Source organism: Cherax quadricarinatus, chromosome 71, assembly GCF_038502225.1.
Source record: "Cherax quadricarinatus isolate ZL_2023a chromosome 71, ASM3850222v1, whole genome shotgun sequence".
Taxonomy (NCBI): domain Eukaryota; kingdom Metazoa; phylum Arthropoda; class Malacostraca; order Decapoda; family Parastacidae; genus Cherax; species Cherax quadricarinatus.
In genome coordinates, this window is record NC_091362.1 from 22,891,187 (window position 1) to 22,909,181 (window position 17,995).

Genomic DNA, 17,995 nt, shown 5'->3' on the forward strand with positions numbered 1-17,995 from the left:
TGTATGGCCCTTACCAAGACAAGGTGCCATCATGTTTCTCACTACGTCACCTGAGATACCCAATAACATCTTGGTATCTTTCAATGTTTTACTACCTGTGAATACAACAATATCCAACACCAGGCCACTGTCACAATCACAGAGTATAAACAATTTTATACCAAAGCGGTTCCTCTTGTTCGGTATATACTGCTTGAATGACAGTCTACCTTTGAACAAAATCAAAGACTCGTCAATTACAAGATTCTTGAATGGATAAAAGTATATCCTGAACTTTTGTTTGAGATACATGAAAACATTTCTAATCTTGTATAACCTGTCACTTCTGTCAGGCCTGGTTTTGTCAGAGAAGTGCAACATACATAACAGTAAGATAAACCTGTTCACTGGTATTATTTCACTGAAGGATGGGGTAGAAATTAGCCGATCTGTGGACCAGTATGCTTTTATATTATGCTTATAGACGTGAGGCATAAGCATTATTGTTGCAAAAAGCAAATACATTTCTGCAACAGTCGTCTCTTTCCACCTGTGTAGTCTTGACTGTGGTGATAAGGTCGTATTTGCCATGGTGTACTGAAAATACTTATTACTTTCCCTGGCAATAATTTCCATCAATGGCTGGTCAAAGAATAATTCAAAGAATTCCAGTTCATTGGCCGTGGTTCCAAGGGGACAGGTAGGTAGAATTCCACTTTGAGAGTCATCAAAGTGGTGAGGCTTGGGAACAAAATTGGGATTTTGCTGCCAATCCCACATACGGTTTTGTGGTGGATACTGGACATCATAGGCTGGTTGTACGGGCGGTTGTGGTTGTGGCGGGCTGGTGGCTGACGCTCCGCTTTGTCCTTGAACTGACGAGTCAGCAGCGTGGGTCCCTGCGTGGCACGGTGAGTCACGCATGGCGGTGCCACTACCACCACCAGCACCACTAACACCATCCACTGATGCCTGTGGCCCATCCATGCCAAGTGTAGCCACATCATCCTCACTATCACTACCTAAAACGGGTGTAGGGCCACGGGATGTACTCCGGGATGTACTCCGTCCCCTGGGCACAGCATAGGGTACACTACCCGAGCGCATGTGGCGGCGAACATACCGACGCTTCACTGGTGAATATGATTCCTCACTATCACTACTCGAATGATCGTCGAGCGCAATAAAATCACAATCCACGTCAGAATCATCGTCATTACTTAAGTCAGAGGCCTGGCCACGCGAAAATATTAGTTTTCTCTTACGTTTAGGAACACCCGACCGTGAGTCACAAGTGCCCACACCAGAGGTAGAAGGTCGAGGATCGTAGGGGTTTTCTGCACTATTATCGATATCCTGGTCATTATTTTCGGTCACTAACTTATCAAAGCCGTAGAATTCGTCTTCATTTCCACTTCCATCAGTGTCAGAACTATCAGACAGGAAGAGGAGAGTCCCAATTTTCCGGGAAGTGAGAGCTGACTTGCGACGAGGCATGGTGAACAAGGGTGACTGAGCCGGCGTTCCCACAATGCTATGCAGGCGCCTAGATTTTTTGTTTACGGCACACACCCATGGCGCAGACCCGTTCTCTCACATGTAGGCCTATGAGCGCTTTCGCGCTAAATTTGACGGCGCTAGAATTTTGGCGTAGATCTACGGTTTGGACACTCACCGTAAAGCCGTAGATCTACGGGACGGACCCTGAAAGGGTTAAATGTGACAAAATTGATTACCATACTTAAACCTCCAGAGAGATACAGTATAATACCTCATACTTTAACATTATTCTCATTCATATTTAACTTATCTGCTCTTGTATACATTACATGGCAAAATATATATATACTTTTATTTACCCCTCTATCTACAGTGCTCATCACGGCATCATGCTGCCCCTCCCCCAAACACATACCAAAACACAAACACATACCATGAAAGATTATAATATATATATTTACATACTTACTGAGGTTTTAATACTTAGTGCTGTGTCCTTTATGCTTAATCACGTCCCTCAGCCATGTAGGAAGACTCTCACAAATTCTTGAAGGTTTGGGGAGGTACATTATTCCATGCCTCGAGTAGAGCAGCCTCCAGCCGCAGGATGGAACTGATATCCTTGCCCAGTAAACTCGTTTCACTACTGACCAGAGGTTCTCAATAGAGTTTAGGTCTGGGGAATTACCTGGCCAGTCATTAAAGAACATCATTTCTACAGATTTGGCAGTATGACACGGTGCACTGTCCTGCATAAAAACCGTAGCCCCACATTTGTCAAATGTCTCAGGTAAATTGTCACACAATAACTCCAGGTAATTATACTGGTTTTTGGGAAGCACAATGAGTTCAACACTCTGAGCACTGAAACGCCCCCGAACCATGAGCGAATCTGGATGTTTGGTGGTCCCACAGGTGTAGTGTGGGTCTAGTGGGTCACTACCTCTGGGCCGGTACACATGTCCCCCACAGTTACAGGTGACGGCGAAGGTTGCTTCACCACTCCAAAGTACTTCAGAGCACTGTTGAGGATTCCAGTCAAGATATTTCTTTGCAAAATCCAGCCTATGTTTCTTCTGTGGCTTGGAGAGGATCGATTTCTTAACCTGGCGGTGACTGCTGTAGCCCAGTTCTGACACACATCTGCTAATAGTTCTTACAGACACCTCTGAGAGAAGATGTGGGCTTTCTTTCAATTCTCTAGCAGTTATCCTAGGTGTACTCTCTAACTGCTTCTTTAACACAGGTAAGGTATGAACAGATGTCTACTTCAAGGGGCCAGGCGAAGGTTTGGCAGACAGTATCTCAACACCGCTACCAGCCATGAAACGCTGCACCCAATTCCTCACTGAACGCTCACACACACCAATATTCTCCACTATTTCTTTCGTCTGGTGCCCAGCTTTGTGAAGGCCTATGATTTGAGCTATAGTTTCAGGTGTTAGACTTCCTTTTACCCATAATTAAACATTTATACACTCAAAACCAAAGGGAACACCGAACAAAAGATGAGGTGGACGAGAGACAAAAGTGCAACACTTCCTCTCACCACGGCAGCCACGTAAACACTGAGGAGTCATTGAGTGGGGCGGGAGGCAATGACATCATGCTAATGGCTGCTACCCGGCATAATGCACTGACGAGAAAAGACCCCCTCCATGGTAGGCCTTCAATTTTCATCACGGCATTATGCAAGGGCGCTCACCCAGCATAATGCCGTGATGAGCACTGTATATAACATGATACTGCTTTCTTTCATTATACATGTCATTAAAATCGAATCTATCATTATTTATGCATAGTACACAATACATGCCCAATACATCATTATCAAATGCCCATTCCAGTCATATTTTGTATATGTAGAAAAAGAGCTGAGGTGCAGCAGATTAAAATACATACTGCTTCTTAAAATAATCTTAATTCTGTTTATGACATGGTGCAGACTATTCCTTCTATATTAGGTAGATGTTCCTTTAGTTTTGCTGAGAAGTTCACTTCTTGTTTATATCATCAGAAGTGATCAAAGGAATAATAATGACAAACAAAAAGTAACTCAGGAAATTAAAGGCATCTTGATACAAGATGAGATTACATTACTGTAATAATTATAATAATTTCTTCTCCAAGATAATATCACTGTGCTACAAGATTTCATATATGAAAAAGCTCATAGTTATACAGTGCAATTTAACTGGGACAGGAGCAAATTTTTTCTTCCTTCGTATACCATGCGTGTTGTAAAAGTTGACTAAAATGCTGGGGACAAAGGGCTAGTAACCCCTTCCCCTGTATAAATTACTAAATTTAAGAAGATAAACTTTTGTTTTTCCTTTTGGGCCACCCTGCCTCACTGGGATAAGGCCGGTTTGTTGAAAGTAGCAGCAGCAGCAGCAGGAGAAAATTTTGTGATTATCTCACAATATGTTTTAGTCTCTGGCTTAATATAATTTGGGGTCTTTTCAGAAGAGTTTGCTACTGACTTCTGGCAACCATCCAGCTGTGGTATTACCCTGTGACTCTCATCAGTGCTACAACAGCTGTTGTTCTGTAAGGCTATTCCTGCAAGCATGTGCCACGAGTTAATGAGGTTTCACCAAATTCTCCCCTTCAATTCATGATTGCTGCTGAAATTCATGATGGATGTTACACCTAGGAAACGTGCAAGTATTGTAGCTCTTATAAAACGTGCTGATTGAATTTCAAACAAATCACCAAAAATTTGAGCCTAAAAAAGTCAACTATTAGTTGTGTTCTGAAGAAAGCTGACAACACTGCTGATTGTGGAGCACTGTGTTGAGCAAGATGTGAAAGAAAATGCAAGACAACACCTCACAGTGACAAGGTTATTGCAGAAATAGTGTGAAGGATCCCAAGAAAACCAGCAAAGATCAACATAGAGATTTGGCTTCAGCTGGTTTAAATGTTGATTCTTCAACTGTTCGACGTAGACTCCTTGAAGGTGGCAGGACTGCCAGAAAGCCGGTAAAGAGAAGATTGTTGACTGCTATGAAAGAAAAGAAAAAAGGGGGGGGGAGGTGCAGTGAGCACTCGATCATAAGGGATGGATGACAGATGAGTGGAGAAAAGTCATATTTTCAGATGTGGAGCATTTTGAAGTACAGTGGACCCCCGCATAACGATTACCTCCAAATGCGACCAATTATGTAAGTGTATTTATGTAAGTGCGTTTGTACGTGTATGTTTGGGGGTCTGAAAGGAATAATCTACTTCACAATATTCCTTATGGGAATAAATTCGGTCAGTACTGGCACCTGAACATACTTATGGAGTGAAAAAATATCGTTAACCGGGGGTCCACTGTACATGTGTACAGGTCAGTGGTAGTGAGAGGGAGCAAAGGTGAACCTCTTCAGAATGAACACATTCAACAAGCACCAAAACACTCACCCAAGATGTTTTGGGGTAATTTTATTACTAAAGGCCCTGGACAGCTTGTTATTATTGAAGGAACAATGACAAATACAAAGCAATCCTGGCAACCCTTTTGTTTCCCATTGTGAATAGAGACTTTCCTGATGGAGAAGACATTCTTCCATCAGGATCTTGCTCCATGCCACACTTCCAGAAAAATGTTGACATTCCCTGAAGAGAGTGGGAATAAGCATTCTAAATTGGCCTGGAAACTCTCCGGCCCTCAACCCAATTAAGAATCTATGGGCAATAACCAAATGCAGGATTGTGAAACAGAACTATTCAACTATGGAGAAGCTAATTGATGCTGTTATTAGGACCTGGTACCACAACGAACTTGCCAAAATGTGTTCAACATTGGTTGATTCTATGCCAAATTGTGTATCAATGCTTATATGTAAAAGCAAAGGGTAGTCATCACTTATTAAATCAATTATCTGCCATATCACTGTTGTGTATTTTTCAAATAAACATTAATTTTCCAAATAAATGTCTTATCTCATCACTGTCCCAATTAATATGCACACTACTATACAAAGCATTTATGATGATACACAAATGACCTGAGCATAGGAGAAAAACATGATGATGTTTCGGTCTGACTTGGACCATTAGTATGTGACTAGTTAATGGTCCAAGTTGGACAGAAACGTTCTCGTAAGTTCCTTTTTCCTATGTGTGGGTTATTTGTGTATTGTTCCAGTCACAGTACTGTGCCTTTTTACTCTTCTCATTTATGATGATTAAGCTTATATATCCCTGAAAGCTTTTCTTTACTGAATAAATATTACATAATGACACTGTACTGATAGTTATGTAGTTTAAATTACTTACCTTATCATCATATGCATCTCTGTTCCACTTTGGCACTTTCTCCTTTTCTCCTTGTACATCTATACCAAACTTATTCTCATGAATCTTCTTCTCTATAGCAACCATATTCCAGTCAGATTTTTCAATTTTGCCAATGGCACGTATTAGGTCCTGGAAAGATAGGTAACAAAAATACTACTACTATTATTCCTGTATATGCTATAAAGGAGAGGTTTGGGATATTGGCAGTTTGGAGGGATATGTTGTGTATCTTTATACGTATATGCTTCTAAACTGTTGTATTCTGAGCACCTCTGCAAAAGCAGTGATAATGTGTGAGTGTGGTAAAAGTGTTGAATGATGATGAAAGTATTTTCTTTTTGGGGATTTTCTTTCTTTTTTTGGGTCACCCTGCCTCGGTGGGAGACGACCAACTTGTTGAAAAAAAAAAAAAATGCTATGACTGTACAGGGAATGAGAAAATATAGATCTTATTATTATTAATATAAAATGTGACCCTCTTAACAAGGCTCTGTCGTGTAATGACGAAATCTTTAATATATTACATTGTTGCCATTGCTACATTAATGTTGCAAAAAGTTGGAAACACAAATCAATTTTGTTTAAGGAGTTTCATCTTTACCTCACTATTCATCTGCAATATAATTTTTAATTCCATTTGTGAACTTAAATAAAAAATATAATAATTTTAGCTATACATGTACCTTGGGTTTCTTATCCAATGAATGAGTACTGGAGTTGGCAGTGAACTTGGCCTCCAAATCTTTTACCTTATCATTAAAATCTTCAGACTGCTCAACTTGAAGCTTCTTCATGAAGTCTTCAGCTGCTGTTCTCTCCTGTAGAAAATTTTTATCTTTCATATTAATTATATTAAGAAAAGCATGCAACATATTAAACAAACAAAACTTGTTCACATTTTTAATATGTTAGTAACCAATCAATTTGCTTCAATATGTGTAAAGAATGAATGATTTGTGTATGCGAGAGAAGGGGGAGTATTGGGGGTGACTGGGAGGGAGAGGGGGGGGAAGGGAGGAAGGTAAGCACAGGGAAGAAAAGAGTGTGTACACATACTAGATGCAGGCAGTGGGAGACTACAAGAGAGTAAATACCAATCTACAATAACTACCTGCCCAACCCTGCCTCCTATGCCCTGTCCAGCCATGCTGCTTGGCCATCCGCCTATGAAAGACAGACTTACTGTGCTGGTGGGTGCCACTGCCTCTGAAGATTTCAAGTTGAAGCCTATGCTTGTGTATCACTCAGCAAACCCCAGTGTTTAAACAAAAAGTATCCAAGGGCTGGGTGTGTGTTCTGGCATCTTAGAACAAATTACTATAAAATTATGTATTTTTGGGTTAGAGTTACAATAGTTTTGAGGTACAATAAGTCTTCTGGAACAGATTAATATGGAAACTCATGGGTCCACTGCATTTTTATCACTTCTAAAATTGTATAAGGACTCTTTCAATATCAAATCTTTCATAATTTAATAATTAGTATTACTGTACCAACAAATGGTTAAAAAACTGATACTAATACCACACTTCTAAACAAGTTATGAACACAAAATTAGAGGTCACAAACACACATACTGATTACATATTTTTTTTCCTGTGAAATATCCAACAAGCCAAAAATACTTTAATGTTATGTAATACACATGCTGACTACCTCTGTATATTACTCACAAGGATTTATTTTACATAAACTTTCAAGTTACCTTTTAAACTCCTGCCACAGTGGAGTAAGAATGAGCACAGATAGCTGCTAAGCTACCAGTTTAAGATCAATCTTGGAAGAGGACAAATAACTGACCCTTCACTTCCTCTTCTTCATAGGTTTAGATGAAAACTATGTATCTACCACACTTTTGTGGTAGTACCTATTTACTACAAGAGGAGGTACTATTTGAAATTTAAAAAACTGAGGACATGGAAAACAAGGCACCACGAGAATAGTTCTCCATTAATTGCCAATATATAATCACACACACACTAGGTTTTCCTGTGAAGACTCCTGCTTTGAGCAATAGGATACCCTTTGTACCTCCAAGTTATGTATAATTTATATCAGGCTTATCTGAGGGCTTGGTCACACACATCTGCTGAGGGACGTACTGATACTGTTAATAAAAGATGTGACTGGTCAAGTCATTTGCTTGGCAAATGTTAACATTTAGAAATGAAAAGTCACAAATGAAGCTCTGACCAGCTTTCCTTCTCCCACAGCTACCATACCTTATTTAACCCTTTTACTGTCCAGACCCGATCTGAAACATGACCAGTGTCCAAGAACTTTCAAAAAAATTTTTTTTATTTTTTCTTATAAAATGGTAGAGAATCTTTTTCTGATGGTAATAAAACAAAAAGAACAAAATCTGATGGAAAACTGGCAAAATTGTGCTTTTGCAAATTTTGCTGTGTCAGCAATATTTACACATCAGCGATTTTGCTCACCGAGTCCTATTTTATACCAATTACATTGTTCCAGTTGACAAATTACATTGTTCCAGGCATTTCTAGCACTAAAATAACATTTCCTCTGTTTTTTTTTATTATTAACACATCTCCCACCAAAGCAGGGTGACCTGAAAAAGAAAAACTTTATCATTCACTCCATCACTGTCTTGCCAGAGGCACACTTACACTACAGTTATAAAACTGCAACATTAACACCCCTCCTTCAGAGTGCAGACACTGTACTTTCCATCTCCAGGACTCAAGTCCGGCCTGCCAGTTTCCCTGAATCCCTTCATAAATGTTACCCAGCTCACACTCCAACAGCACGTCAAGTCCTAAATCTATTTGTCTCCATTTATACCTATCTAACATACTCGTGAATGATGAAATTAAGACACATGTGCAACATCTGGGTATCTCTATTGTAGACGTTTTGCCATCCAGTGGCTTTATCAATACAAATTCCAGGACATAACTTGAAGATAGTAGAACTATGTACAGAAGATGAGGTAATCAATCCCTCAACCTATGAGTAGGTGCGAAGAGCACCATAGTCATGGAGATTCCACGACTATGGTGCTCTTCGCACCTACTCCTAGGTTGAGGGACTGATTACCTCATCTTCTGTACATAATTCTACTATCTTCAAGTTATGTCCTGGAATTTGTATTGATAAAGCCACTGGATGGCAAAACGTCTACAATAGAGATACCCAGATGTTGCACATGTGTCTTAATTTCATCTTGTCGGTATTGTATACCATTCTTGCACATGCTCGTGAATGCTTACTGGAAGTCCCAGCCCCTTATCCACAAAACCTTTACCTCCTCCCTCCAACCTTTCCTAGGCCAACCCCTACCCTGCCTTCCCTCCACTACAGATTTATACACTCTCCAAGTCATTCTATTTCATTCCATCTTCTCTGCAAGTCCAAATCACCTCTACAACCCCTCCTCAGCGCTCTGGATAATAGTTTTGATAATCCCACGCCTCCTCCTAATTTCCAAACTACGAATTCTCTGCATTATATTCAAACCATACATTGCTCTCAGACATGACAACTCCACTGCCTCCATCCTTCTTGTTGCAACATTCACCACCTATGTTGCACACCCATATAAGAGTGTTGATATAACTATACTCTCACACATTCCCCTCTTTGCTTCCATGGACAAGTTCTTTGTCTCTACAGACTCTTAAGTGACCACTCACCTTTTTCCCCTCATCAATTCTATGATTTACCTTATCTTTCATGGACTCATCCGCTGACACACTCACTCCTAAATATCTGAATGCATTCACCTCCTCCATACTCTCTCCCTCCAATCTGATATCCAATTTTCCATCACCTAATTTTTTTTTATCCTCATCACCTTACTCTTTCCTATATTCACTTTTAATTTTCTTTTACATACCCTACCAAACTCATCCACCAACCTCTGTTCATTAGTTACATTCCTAGGCTTTACACATGAATTCCATTTTTTTTTTATTCACACAAAAAAATAGAAGATTTATTGTTATGCAATATTGTATGAATAATATCAGCACATTCATGAACATATATTAGACCGACCAGCTGAACGTGTACTGGACGAATGACAGGATTTGTCAACTCTGAATATCAGCAAAAATCAAACATTTCCACTACTTTGAGCTCAATTTCAACTTATTTTCAGTCCTGAAACCAATCAAAATCATCTCCATTACTGTAATATGTCTTCCATTCTATCAAATGAGACAAAGAAACTGAGAATACAACCATAAAAACTAGACGAAAATACACCGCAAAGTTGCTGTTTTAAACCAAAAATATGGGAGCAGTTTTTGTTCTCATTATGCACTGCATGCTCCAGGTATTTTTTTATATGGTGCACACTTACTACACTGACCCATTCTCTCATATCTAGGCCCAAGTTTACAGCTCAAAATTTATCTGAGTGAGCTGAGCTCATCACGTAGTACTATGGCATGGCCAGTGAACTCAAAGGCGTAGTACTATGGCACAATCAGTGAAAGGGTTAAAATACTAACCATATATTCAAGTACTAACAACAATTACAATAATGCAAACAATGAATAATAAAATAAAGAAAAATCTGTAAAAGTAATTACTATTGCTGGTATGAAAACTATTAGTAAGGCTTAGTGGAGCATCAAACATATATTGAACACAATGATCACTAAGAAAATTCACATGCTGCTACATTCTCCACTCTTACAGGTCGATGATTCAGCTTCCTCTCTAAATCTTCCGCCTTTTCTCTCATTGTCTTAACACAATGCTTCCTATATTCAGTTATGCCCCAGTCTTCATCTCTGTTATAAGAACGTTGGACAGAGGAAGGATCAGCAATTCCACACTGTAACATCTGCATTGAGCGGATGAAACGTACATTGTCTAATTCTCGTCTTTCCTTCTGCTTCCTTAATTGGTCCAGTCGATTTGTAAGTATTTCTTCACGTCGTTGACGAGATTCAATGTCATCCTGATCGATCATAAAGCAAAAACTTTCTAATCAATATTATAAGTACTGTAATCACTAAATTCTTTATCCACACACAATGACAATTCGTTGAAGTTTACCATAAATACTTAACACACTGCACTACATATTAATCTCCTCTTTGCTATTTTTACTAGCAGAGTAATAAGCATAAAATTACAAGCTTATTTTACTCCCACCTTAAATTCAACTAGTATAATTTTTGAACTTACATATCCATGTTTTGACTATTATTCCATAAATTTACAGGCAAGTACGGGAGGGCCCCCACATATACAATGTCTATTTTCAGTGTTCCACGTTTTCATTGGCTTTCAATTGAAGCGCTGTTCATTATGTTCCACCCTCCGACAATAGCCACTGGCAGGTGGAACATAATGAACACTGGCTCAATTTGAAGACAACGACAACATGGAATACCAAAAAGATGGTGCCGTATGTGCGAAACCCACCTGTATACGTACTGCATAAATCACTTACTGTAGGCACATTCAAAATGAGTAAAGAAATCTTTGGAACTTTCTAGTTTTTTTTTTTTAAACACATCGGCAGTTTCCCACCAAGGCAGGGTGACCTAAAAAAGAAGAAACACTTTCATCATCACTCACTCCATCACTGTCTTGCCAGAGGCATGCTGATGCTACAGCTCAAAAACTGCAGCATATCTCTACCTCCTTCAGAGTGCAATCACTGTACTTCCCACCTCCATGACTCAAGTCTGGCTAACCAGTTTCCCTTAATCCCTTCATAAATATTACCTTATTCACACTAACAGCTCGTCAAGTTCCAAAAACTACTTGCTTCCACTCACTCGTATGTAACATGTTCGTATATGCTTGCTGGATGTCCAAGCCACTTACACACAAAACATCCTTTACCCACTACCTCCAACCTTTCCTAGGGCAACCCCTACCTTACCTTCTCTCCACTATAGGTTTATAAACCCTCCATGTCATCTTATTTTGCTCCATCCTGTCTAGATGTCCAAACCACCACAACAACCCTTTCTTCAGCCCTTTTAGTCACTCTGCACCTCCTCTTAATCACCAGGCTATAAATTATCTGCATAATACTTAGACCACACATTGCCCTCAAACACAACATCTTCACTGCTTCCAGTCTCCTCCTCACTAACATTCACAACTCATGCTTCATACCCATATATGGGTGTTGGTACGACTATATTCTCATACATTTCCCTTTTTACCTCCATGGATAACATTCTTCGTCTCCAAAGATGTCTATGCATCACACACCTTTACCCTCATCAGTTCAATGGTAATATGTTACTAAATGCTGTAAAGAGTTTTTATGAGGATAGTGAGGCTCAGGTTAGGGTGTGTAGGAGAGAGGGAGATTACTTCCCAGTAAAAGTAGGTTTTAGACAGGGATGTGTAATGTCACCATGGTTGTTTAATATATTTATAGATGGGGTTGTAAAAGAAGTAAATGCTAGGGCACTGGGGAGAGGGGTAGGATTAAATTATGGGGAATCAATACAAAATGGGAGTTGACACAGTTACTTTTTGCTTATGATAATGTGCTTTTGGGGAAATTTAAAGAAAAGTTGCAAAGGTTAGTGGACGGGTTTGGGGAAGGTGTGTAAAGGTAGAAAGTTGGCTAGTGAATATAGATAAGAGTAAGGTGATAAGGGTATCAAACAATTTAGATAAACAAAAAATTGGATATTACACTGGAGAGAGGAGTATGGAAGAAGTGAATGTTTTTAGATATTTGGGAGCTGACTTGTCAGTGGATGGGTTTATGATGGATGAGGTAAACCATAGAAATGATGAAGGAAAAAAGGTGAGAGGTGCACTGAGGTATCTATGGAGACAAAGAACATTATCCATGGAGGCAAAGGAGGAAATGTACAAGAGTATAGTAGTACCAACACACTTATATGGGTGTGAAGCATGTGATGTAAATGCTGCGGCGAGGAGGTGGCTGGAGGCAGTGGAGATGTCGTGTCTAAAGGCAGGCAATGCATGGTGTAAATATGCAGAAAATTCGTAGTGTGGAAATTAGGAGGAGGTGTGGAGTTACTAAAAGTATTAGTCAGAGGGCTGAAGAGGAGCTGTTGAGGTGGTTTAGTCATTTAGAGAGAATGGAATGAAGTAGAATGACTTGGAGAGTGTATAAATCTATTGGGGAAGGAAGATAGGATAGGGGTTATCCTCAACAAGATTGGAGGGAGGGGGGTAAAGGAGGTTTCATGGGAGAGGGGCTTGGACTTCTAGCAAGCGTGCATGAGCACATTACGTAGGAGTGAATGGAGGCGAATGGCTTTTGGGACCTGACAAGCTGTTGGAGTGTGAGCAGGGTAATATTTTGTGAAGGGATTCAAGGAAACTGGTTAGCTAGACTTGAGTCCTGGAAATGAGAAGTACAATGCCTGCACTTTAAAGGAGGAGGTTTAGGATATTGGCAGTTTGGAGGGACATCTAAACGGTCATACCTGAGCGCCTCTGCAAAGACAGTGATTATGTATGAGTGATGGTGAAAGTGTTGAATGATGATGAAAGTTTCTTTCTTACTGGGTCACCCTGCCTTGGTGGAAAACAGCCGTGTTTAAAAAAAAAAATCTGTGGTACTGCAATTACCAATTATAGCAGCTGCGTTAATAATAACAGGGATTCTTGCCCATTTACCATTTTGTCTTGACTGTTACTAGTGACAATTGAAATAATATGACTTATTCTCAAATCAACTTTGGTACATTCTACTGTATACAAAAAAAGAGAAAACTATACCATATACCGAACCTATGTATAGCCATTACTAAAAAAAATAATTGTTTAATTCAACAGCTAGCTAGACTACCAGTGAATTCCATACTTTAACAATTCAGAAAGAGGGTATTTTTTAAACAATTCTCTTTCAATACTGCTTTTGCAGATTAATTTTTCTCAAGCACATCATTATTATTTTTGTCATGGATTTCCTTATTTTATGTCATCCACGAAGATGGGATACGTGCAAGGGTAATATATTACACAAAATATATTACTGGTATAGATAAAGAATATTAGCTGCACAAATACACACCTGAGGTGAAGAAACTTTTTCACTTTTCCTCTTTTTCGTTCTTTTAAGAGATTCCAACCTCCTATCTGCAGTAGACACTCCAGCATCATCTATTAATCGACAAGTGATACGACCATCATCCCTGGAGAATGAATAGTAATGAAGTTAGGGGCAACTTTTGTAATATATTAAAGAAAATCAGTGACTCATCTTTTATTAAAATAACTACCCTTGGTTTCTCATGGAAGCCATAATGTAAGGCAAGTAAAAGGATTTTTTACTTTCTGGACCCAAATACAGTAAACTCTCAATATAATGGACTAACAGAGGGATTGTCCAAATGTCCACTAAATCAAATTAATGTTAAAAGGTAAAGTGTAAAAGGTGTAAAAGTGTGTACAGGAAGAAAGTTGAATGTGAACGTAGATAAGAGTAAGGTGATGGAGGTATCAAATGATTTAGATTAAAAAAAATTGGATATCACACTTGAGAGAGGGAGTATGGAAGAAGTGAATGTTTTCAGATATTTGGGAGTTGACTTGCCAGCAGATGGGTTCATGAAGGATGAGGTCAACCATTAGAATTGAGGAAGAAAAAAAGGCGAGTGGTGCATTGAGGTATCTGTGAAGACAAAAAAAATGTTATCTATGGAGGCAAAGAAGGGAATGTATGAAAGCATAGTGGTACCAACAGTCTTATATGGGTGTGAAGCTTGGGTTGTAAATGCTGCAGCAAGGAGGCGGGTGGAGGCAGTGGAGATGTCCTGTCTAAAGGCAATGTGTGGTGTAAATATTATGCAGAGAATTTGGAGTGTGGAAATTAGGTGTGGAGTTACTAAAAGTATTAGCCAAAGGGCTGAGGTGGGTTGGTCATTTAGAGGGAACGGATCAAAGTAGAATGACTTGGAGAGCGTATAAATCTGTAGGGAAAGGAAGGAGGGTTAAGGGTCGTCCTCGAAAAGGTTGGAGGGAGGGGGTAACGGAGGTTTTGTGGGCAAGGGGCTTGAACTTCCAGAGTGTGACTTTGTCAATAGTCCAAGTCGGACCGAAACGTCGTAAGCTTCTCTCTTTTATGTGCGGGTTATTTGTGTAACTTCCAGCAAGCATGCGAGTATTAGATAGGAGTAAATGGAGCCGAATGGTTTTTGGGACTTGACGAGCTGTTGGAGTGTGATCGCAATTACTGTGTTTAGTGAAGGGATTCAGGGAAACCGGTTATTATAGATTTAGCCAGACTTGAGTTCTAGAAATGGGAAGTACAATGCCTGCACTTTAACCCTTTCAGGGTCCGTGCCGTAGATCTACGGCTTTACGTTCAGGGTGCAAACCGAAGATCTACGCCAAAATTCTAGCGGTGTCAAATTTAGCGCGAAAAGGCTGGTAGGCCTACATGTGAGAGAACGGGTCTGCGTGGTGTGTGCGCGCCGTAAACAAAAATTCTAGGCACCCGCATAGCTTTGTGGGAACGCCGGCTCAGTTACCCTTGTTCACCATGCCTTGTCGCAAGGCAGCTCTCACTCCAAGGAAAATTGGGACTCTCCTCTTCCTGTCTGATAGTTCTGACTCTGATGGAAGTGGAAATGAAGACGAATTCTTTGGCTTTGATCAGTTAGTGACCGAAAGGAATGACCAGGATATCGATAATAGTGCAGAAAACCCTGACAATACTCGACCTTCTACCTCTGGTGTGGGCACTCCTCAGTCACGGTCAGTTGTACCTCAACGCAAGAGAAAACTATTATTTTTGTGTGACCAGGCCTCTGACTTCAGTAATGATGATGATAGTGACATGGATTGTGATTTTATTGCTCTTGATGATTATTCGAGTAGTGACAGTGAGGAAGCATATTCATCAGTGAAGCGTTGGTATATACGCCGCAGCATGCGCTCGGGTAGTGTTCCCTATGCAGTGTCCAGGGGCTGAAGTACATCCCGTGACCCCACACGAGGAATAGACAGTGAAAGTGAGGATGATGTGGCTACACTTGGCATGGATAGACCACAGGCAACAGTAGGTGGTGGTGATGGTGGTAGTGGTGATGGTAGTGCCACGGCCATGCATGACTCACCAGCCCAGGCTGGGACCCATGCTGCTGACTCCTCAGTTCAAGGACAAAGCGGAGCGTCAGCCACCAGCCCACCACAACCACAACTACCAGCACAATCAGCCCATGATGTCCAGTATCCACCAGCAAACCGTATGTGGGATTGGCAGCAAAATCCCAATTTTGTTCCCAAGCCCCACCAGTTTGATGACTCTCCAAGTGGAATTCTACCTACTTGTCCCCTTGGAACCACTGCCAATGAACTGGAATTCTTTGAATTATTCTTTGACCAACCCTTGATGGAAACTATTGTCAGGGAAAGTATTTTGAGTACACAATGGCAAATACGATGATATCACCACAGTCAAGACTACACCGGTGGAAAGAGACAACTGTTGCAGAAATGTATTTGCTTTTTGCAACAATAATGCTTATGCCTCATGTCTATAAGCATAATATAAAATCATACTGGTACACAGATCGGCTAATTTGTACCCTGGTCTTCAGCGAAATCATCCCAGTGAACAGGTTTATCTTACTGTTACGTATGTTGCACTTCTCTGACAAAACCAGGCCTGACAGAACTGACAGGTTATACAAGATTAGAAATGTTTTTATGTATCTCAAACAAAAGTTCAACATGTACTTTTATCCATTCAAGAATCTTGTACTTGACGAGTCTTTGATTTTGTTCAAAGGTAGATTGTAATTCAAACAGTATATACCGAGCAAGAGGAAACATTTTGGTATAAAACTGTTTGTACTCTGTGACTGTGACAGTGGCCTGGTATTGGATATTATTGTATACATGGGAAGTAAAACATTGAAAGATACCAGGATGTTATTGGGTATCTCAGGCGACGTAGTGAGAAGCATGATGGCACCTTATCTTGGTAAGGGGCATACATTATATACCAATAACTGGTACACAAGCCCTTTACTCAGTGATTTCTTGCGAGTGAACAAGACAGATGTGTGTGTGGCACAGTGCGTTCTAATCATAAACATATGCCCAGGTTCAACGCAGGCACTTATGGTGAAGAGGTGCAGGCATTTACTGCCAATGACATGGCATTACGGTGGCATGACAAACGAGATGTCACATTGTTGACAACAATTCACCGTAACGAAATGCAAGACAGTGGCAAAGTTGATAGAATGACTAATGGACATATTCGAAAACCAGTGACAGTGATTGATTATACACAAAACATGCGCTTGGTTGACAAATGTGATATGCAGATTGGCTTTGTTGATTGTGTTTGTAAGAGTTACAAGTGGTATATGAAACTTTTCTTCCATCTCATGGACATTTCAGTGCTCAATGCATATAATATGTACCAAGTGAAGACTGGCAACAGACCACTGTATGGTAAATTTTGTTTGTCTGTTGTCAGACAACTCACAATGAAATACCAGGTAACAACACCTGCTATACAAAACCGTCCTCGAACTCCTCAGGATATACCCAAGCGTTTGAGGAGGGAAGGTGATCACTTCATAATACAGCTTCCTGCAACTAAGAAGAAATTTGCTCAGAAGAGATGTGTTGTCTGTGCACAAACAAAACAACGGCAACAAAGACGCAGAGACACTTGGTTTATGTGCGAGGAATGTAAGGTACCTCTGTGCATGGTGCCTTGTTTCAAGGAGTTCCACAAGCTGCAGCAGTTCTAAAAACATGTCCAGTGATTGTACATATGTAAATATATGATAGAACATTAGTAATATACAAGATTTGTGCATGTTTATTGTAATAAACAAAAGTGGTAAACAATATTATGATAATAACTTTAGTGTGGTTATTGTGTTCAATACAGTGAGTTTATATATATACAGTATTGATCTCTCAGGCCCCAAATGTTAGTAGGAAAAGAAAAAAAATTAGAAAAGAAAAGAAAAAAATATATATAAAAAACGTAAAATAAAGAAATGCACGGCTGTGGAAATCGTCGATGTTGCTGCCACCCGGTCATTTTGGGTCAACTTCTCACCACTGTATCTCTGTAAGTACTGATCAGAAAATTTTTTTTTGTTTTATTACCTTCACAAAAATATACTCTCTTATTCTGTAAGACAAAAATATATATATTTTTTTTTTTCAAAATTTCTTGGACACTGGGGCACCCCTTCCGATTTTGGCTTTGGACCCTGAAAGGGTTAAAGGAAGGGTCTGGGATATTGACAGTTTGGAGGGACTTCTA

The 17,995-nt window shown here is 39.9% G+C and overlaps 1 protein-coding gene across 13 annotated transcripts in view; it reads right to left on the minus strand.

Annotated features, from left to right (window-relative positions):
- LOC128700440 (F-actin-monooxygenase Mical) overlaps positions 1-17,995 on the minus strand; it is a 175,513-nt gene that overhangs the window by 84,621 nt on the left and 72,897 nt on the right. For 11 of the 13 annotated variants that reach the window (XM_070100158.1, XM_070100156.1, XM_070100160.1 and 8 more), the window contains 4 exons: positions 13,769-13,889; positions 10,436-10,702; positions 6,453-6,587; positions 5,749-5,898 (listed from right to left, as the gene is read on the minus strand). In XM_070100158.1, coding sequence (XP_069956259.1) covers positions 5,749-5,898; positions 6,453-6,587; positions 10,436-10,702; positions 13,769-13,889 — 673 coding nt within the window. The remainder of the gene's footprint in view (positions 1-5,748; positions 5,899-6,452; positions 6,588-10,435; positions 10,703-13,768; positions 13,890-17,995) is intronic. The other 2 variants (XM_070100161.1, XM_070100162.1) reach the window with 2 other exon arrangements.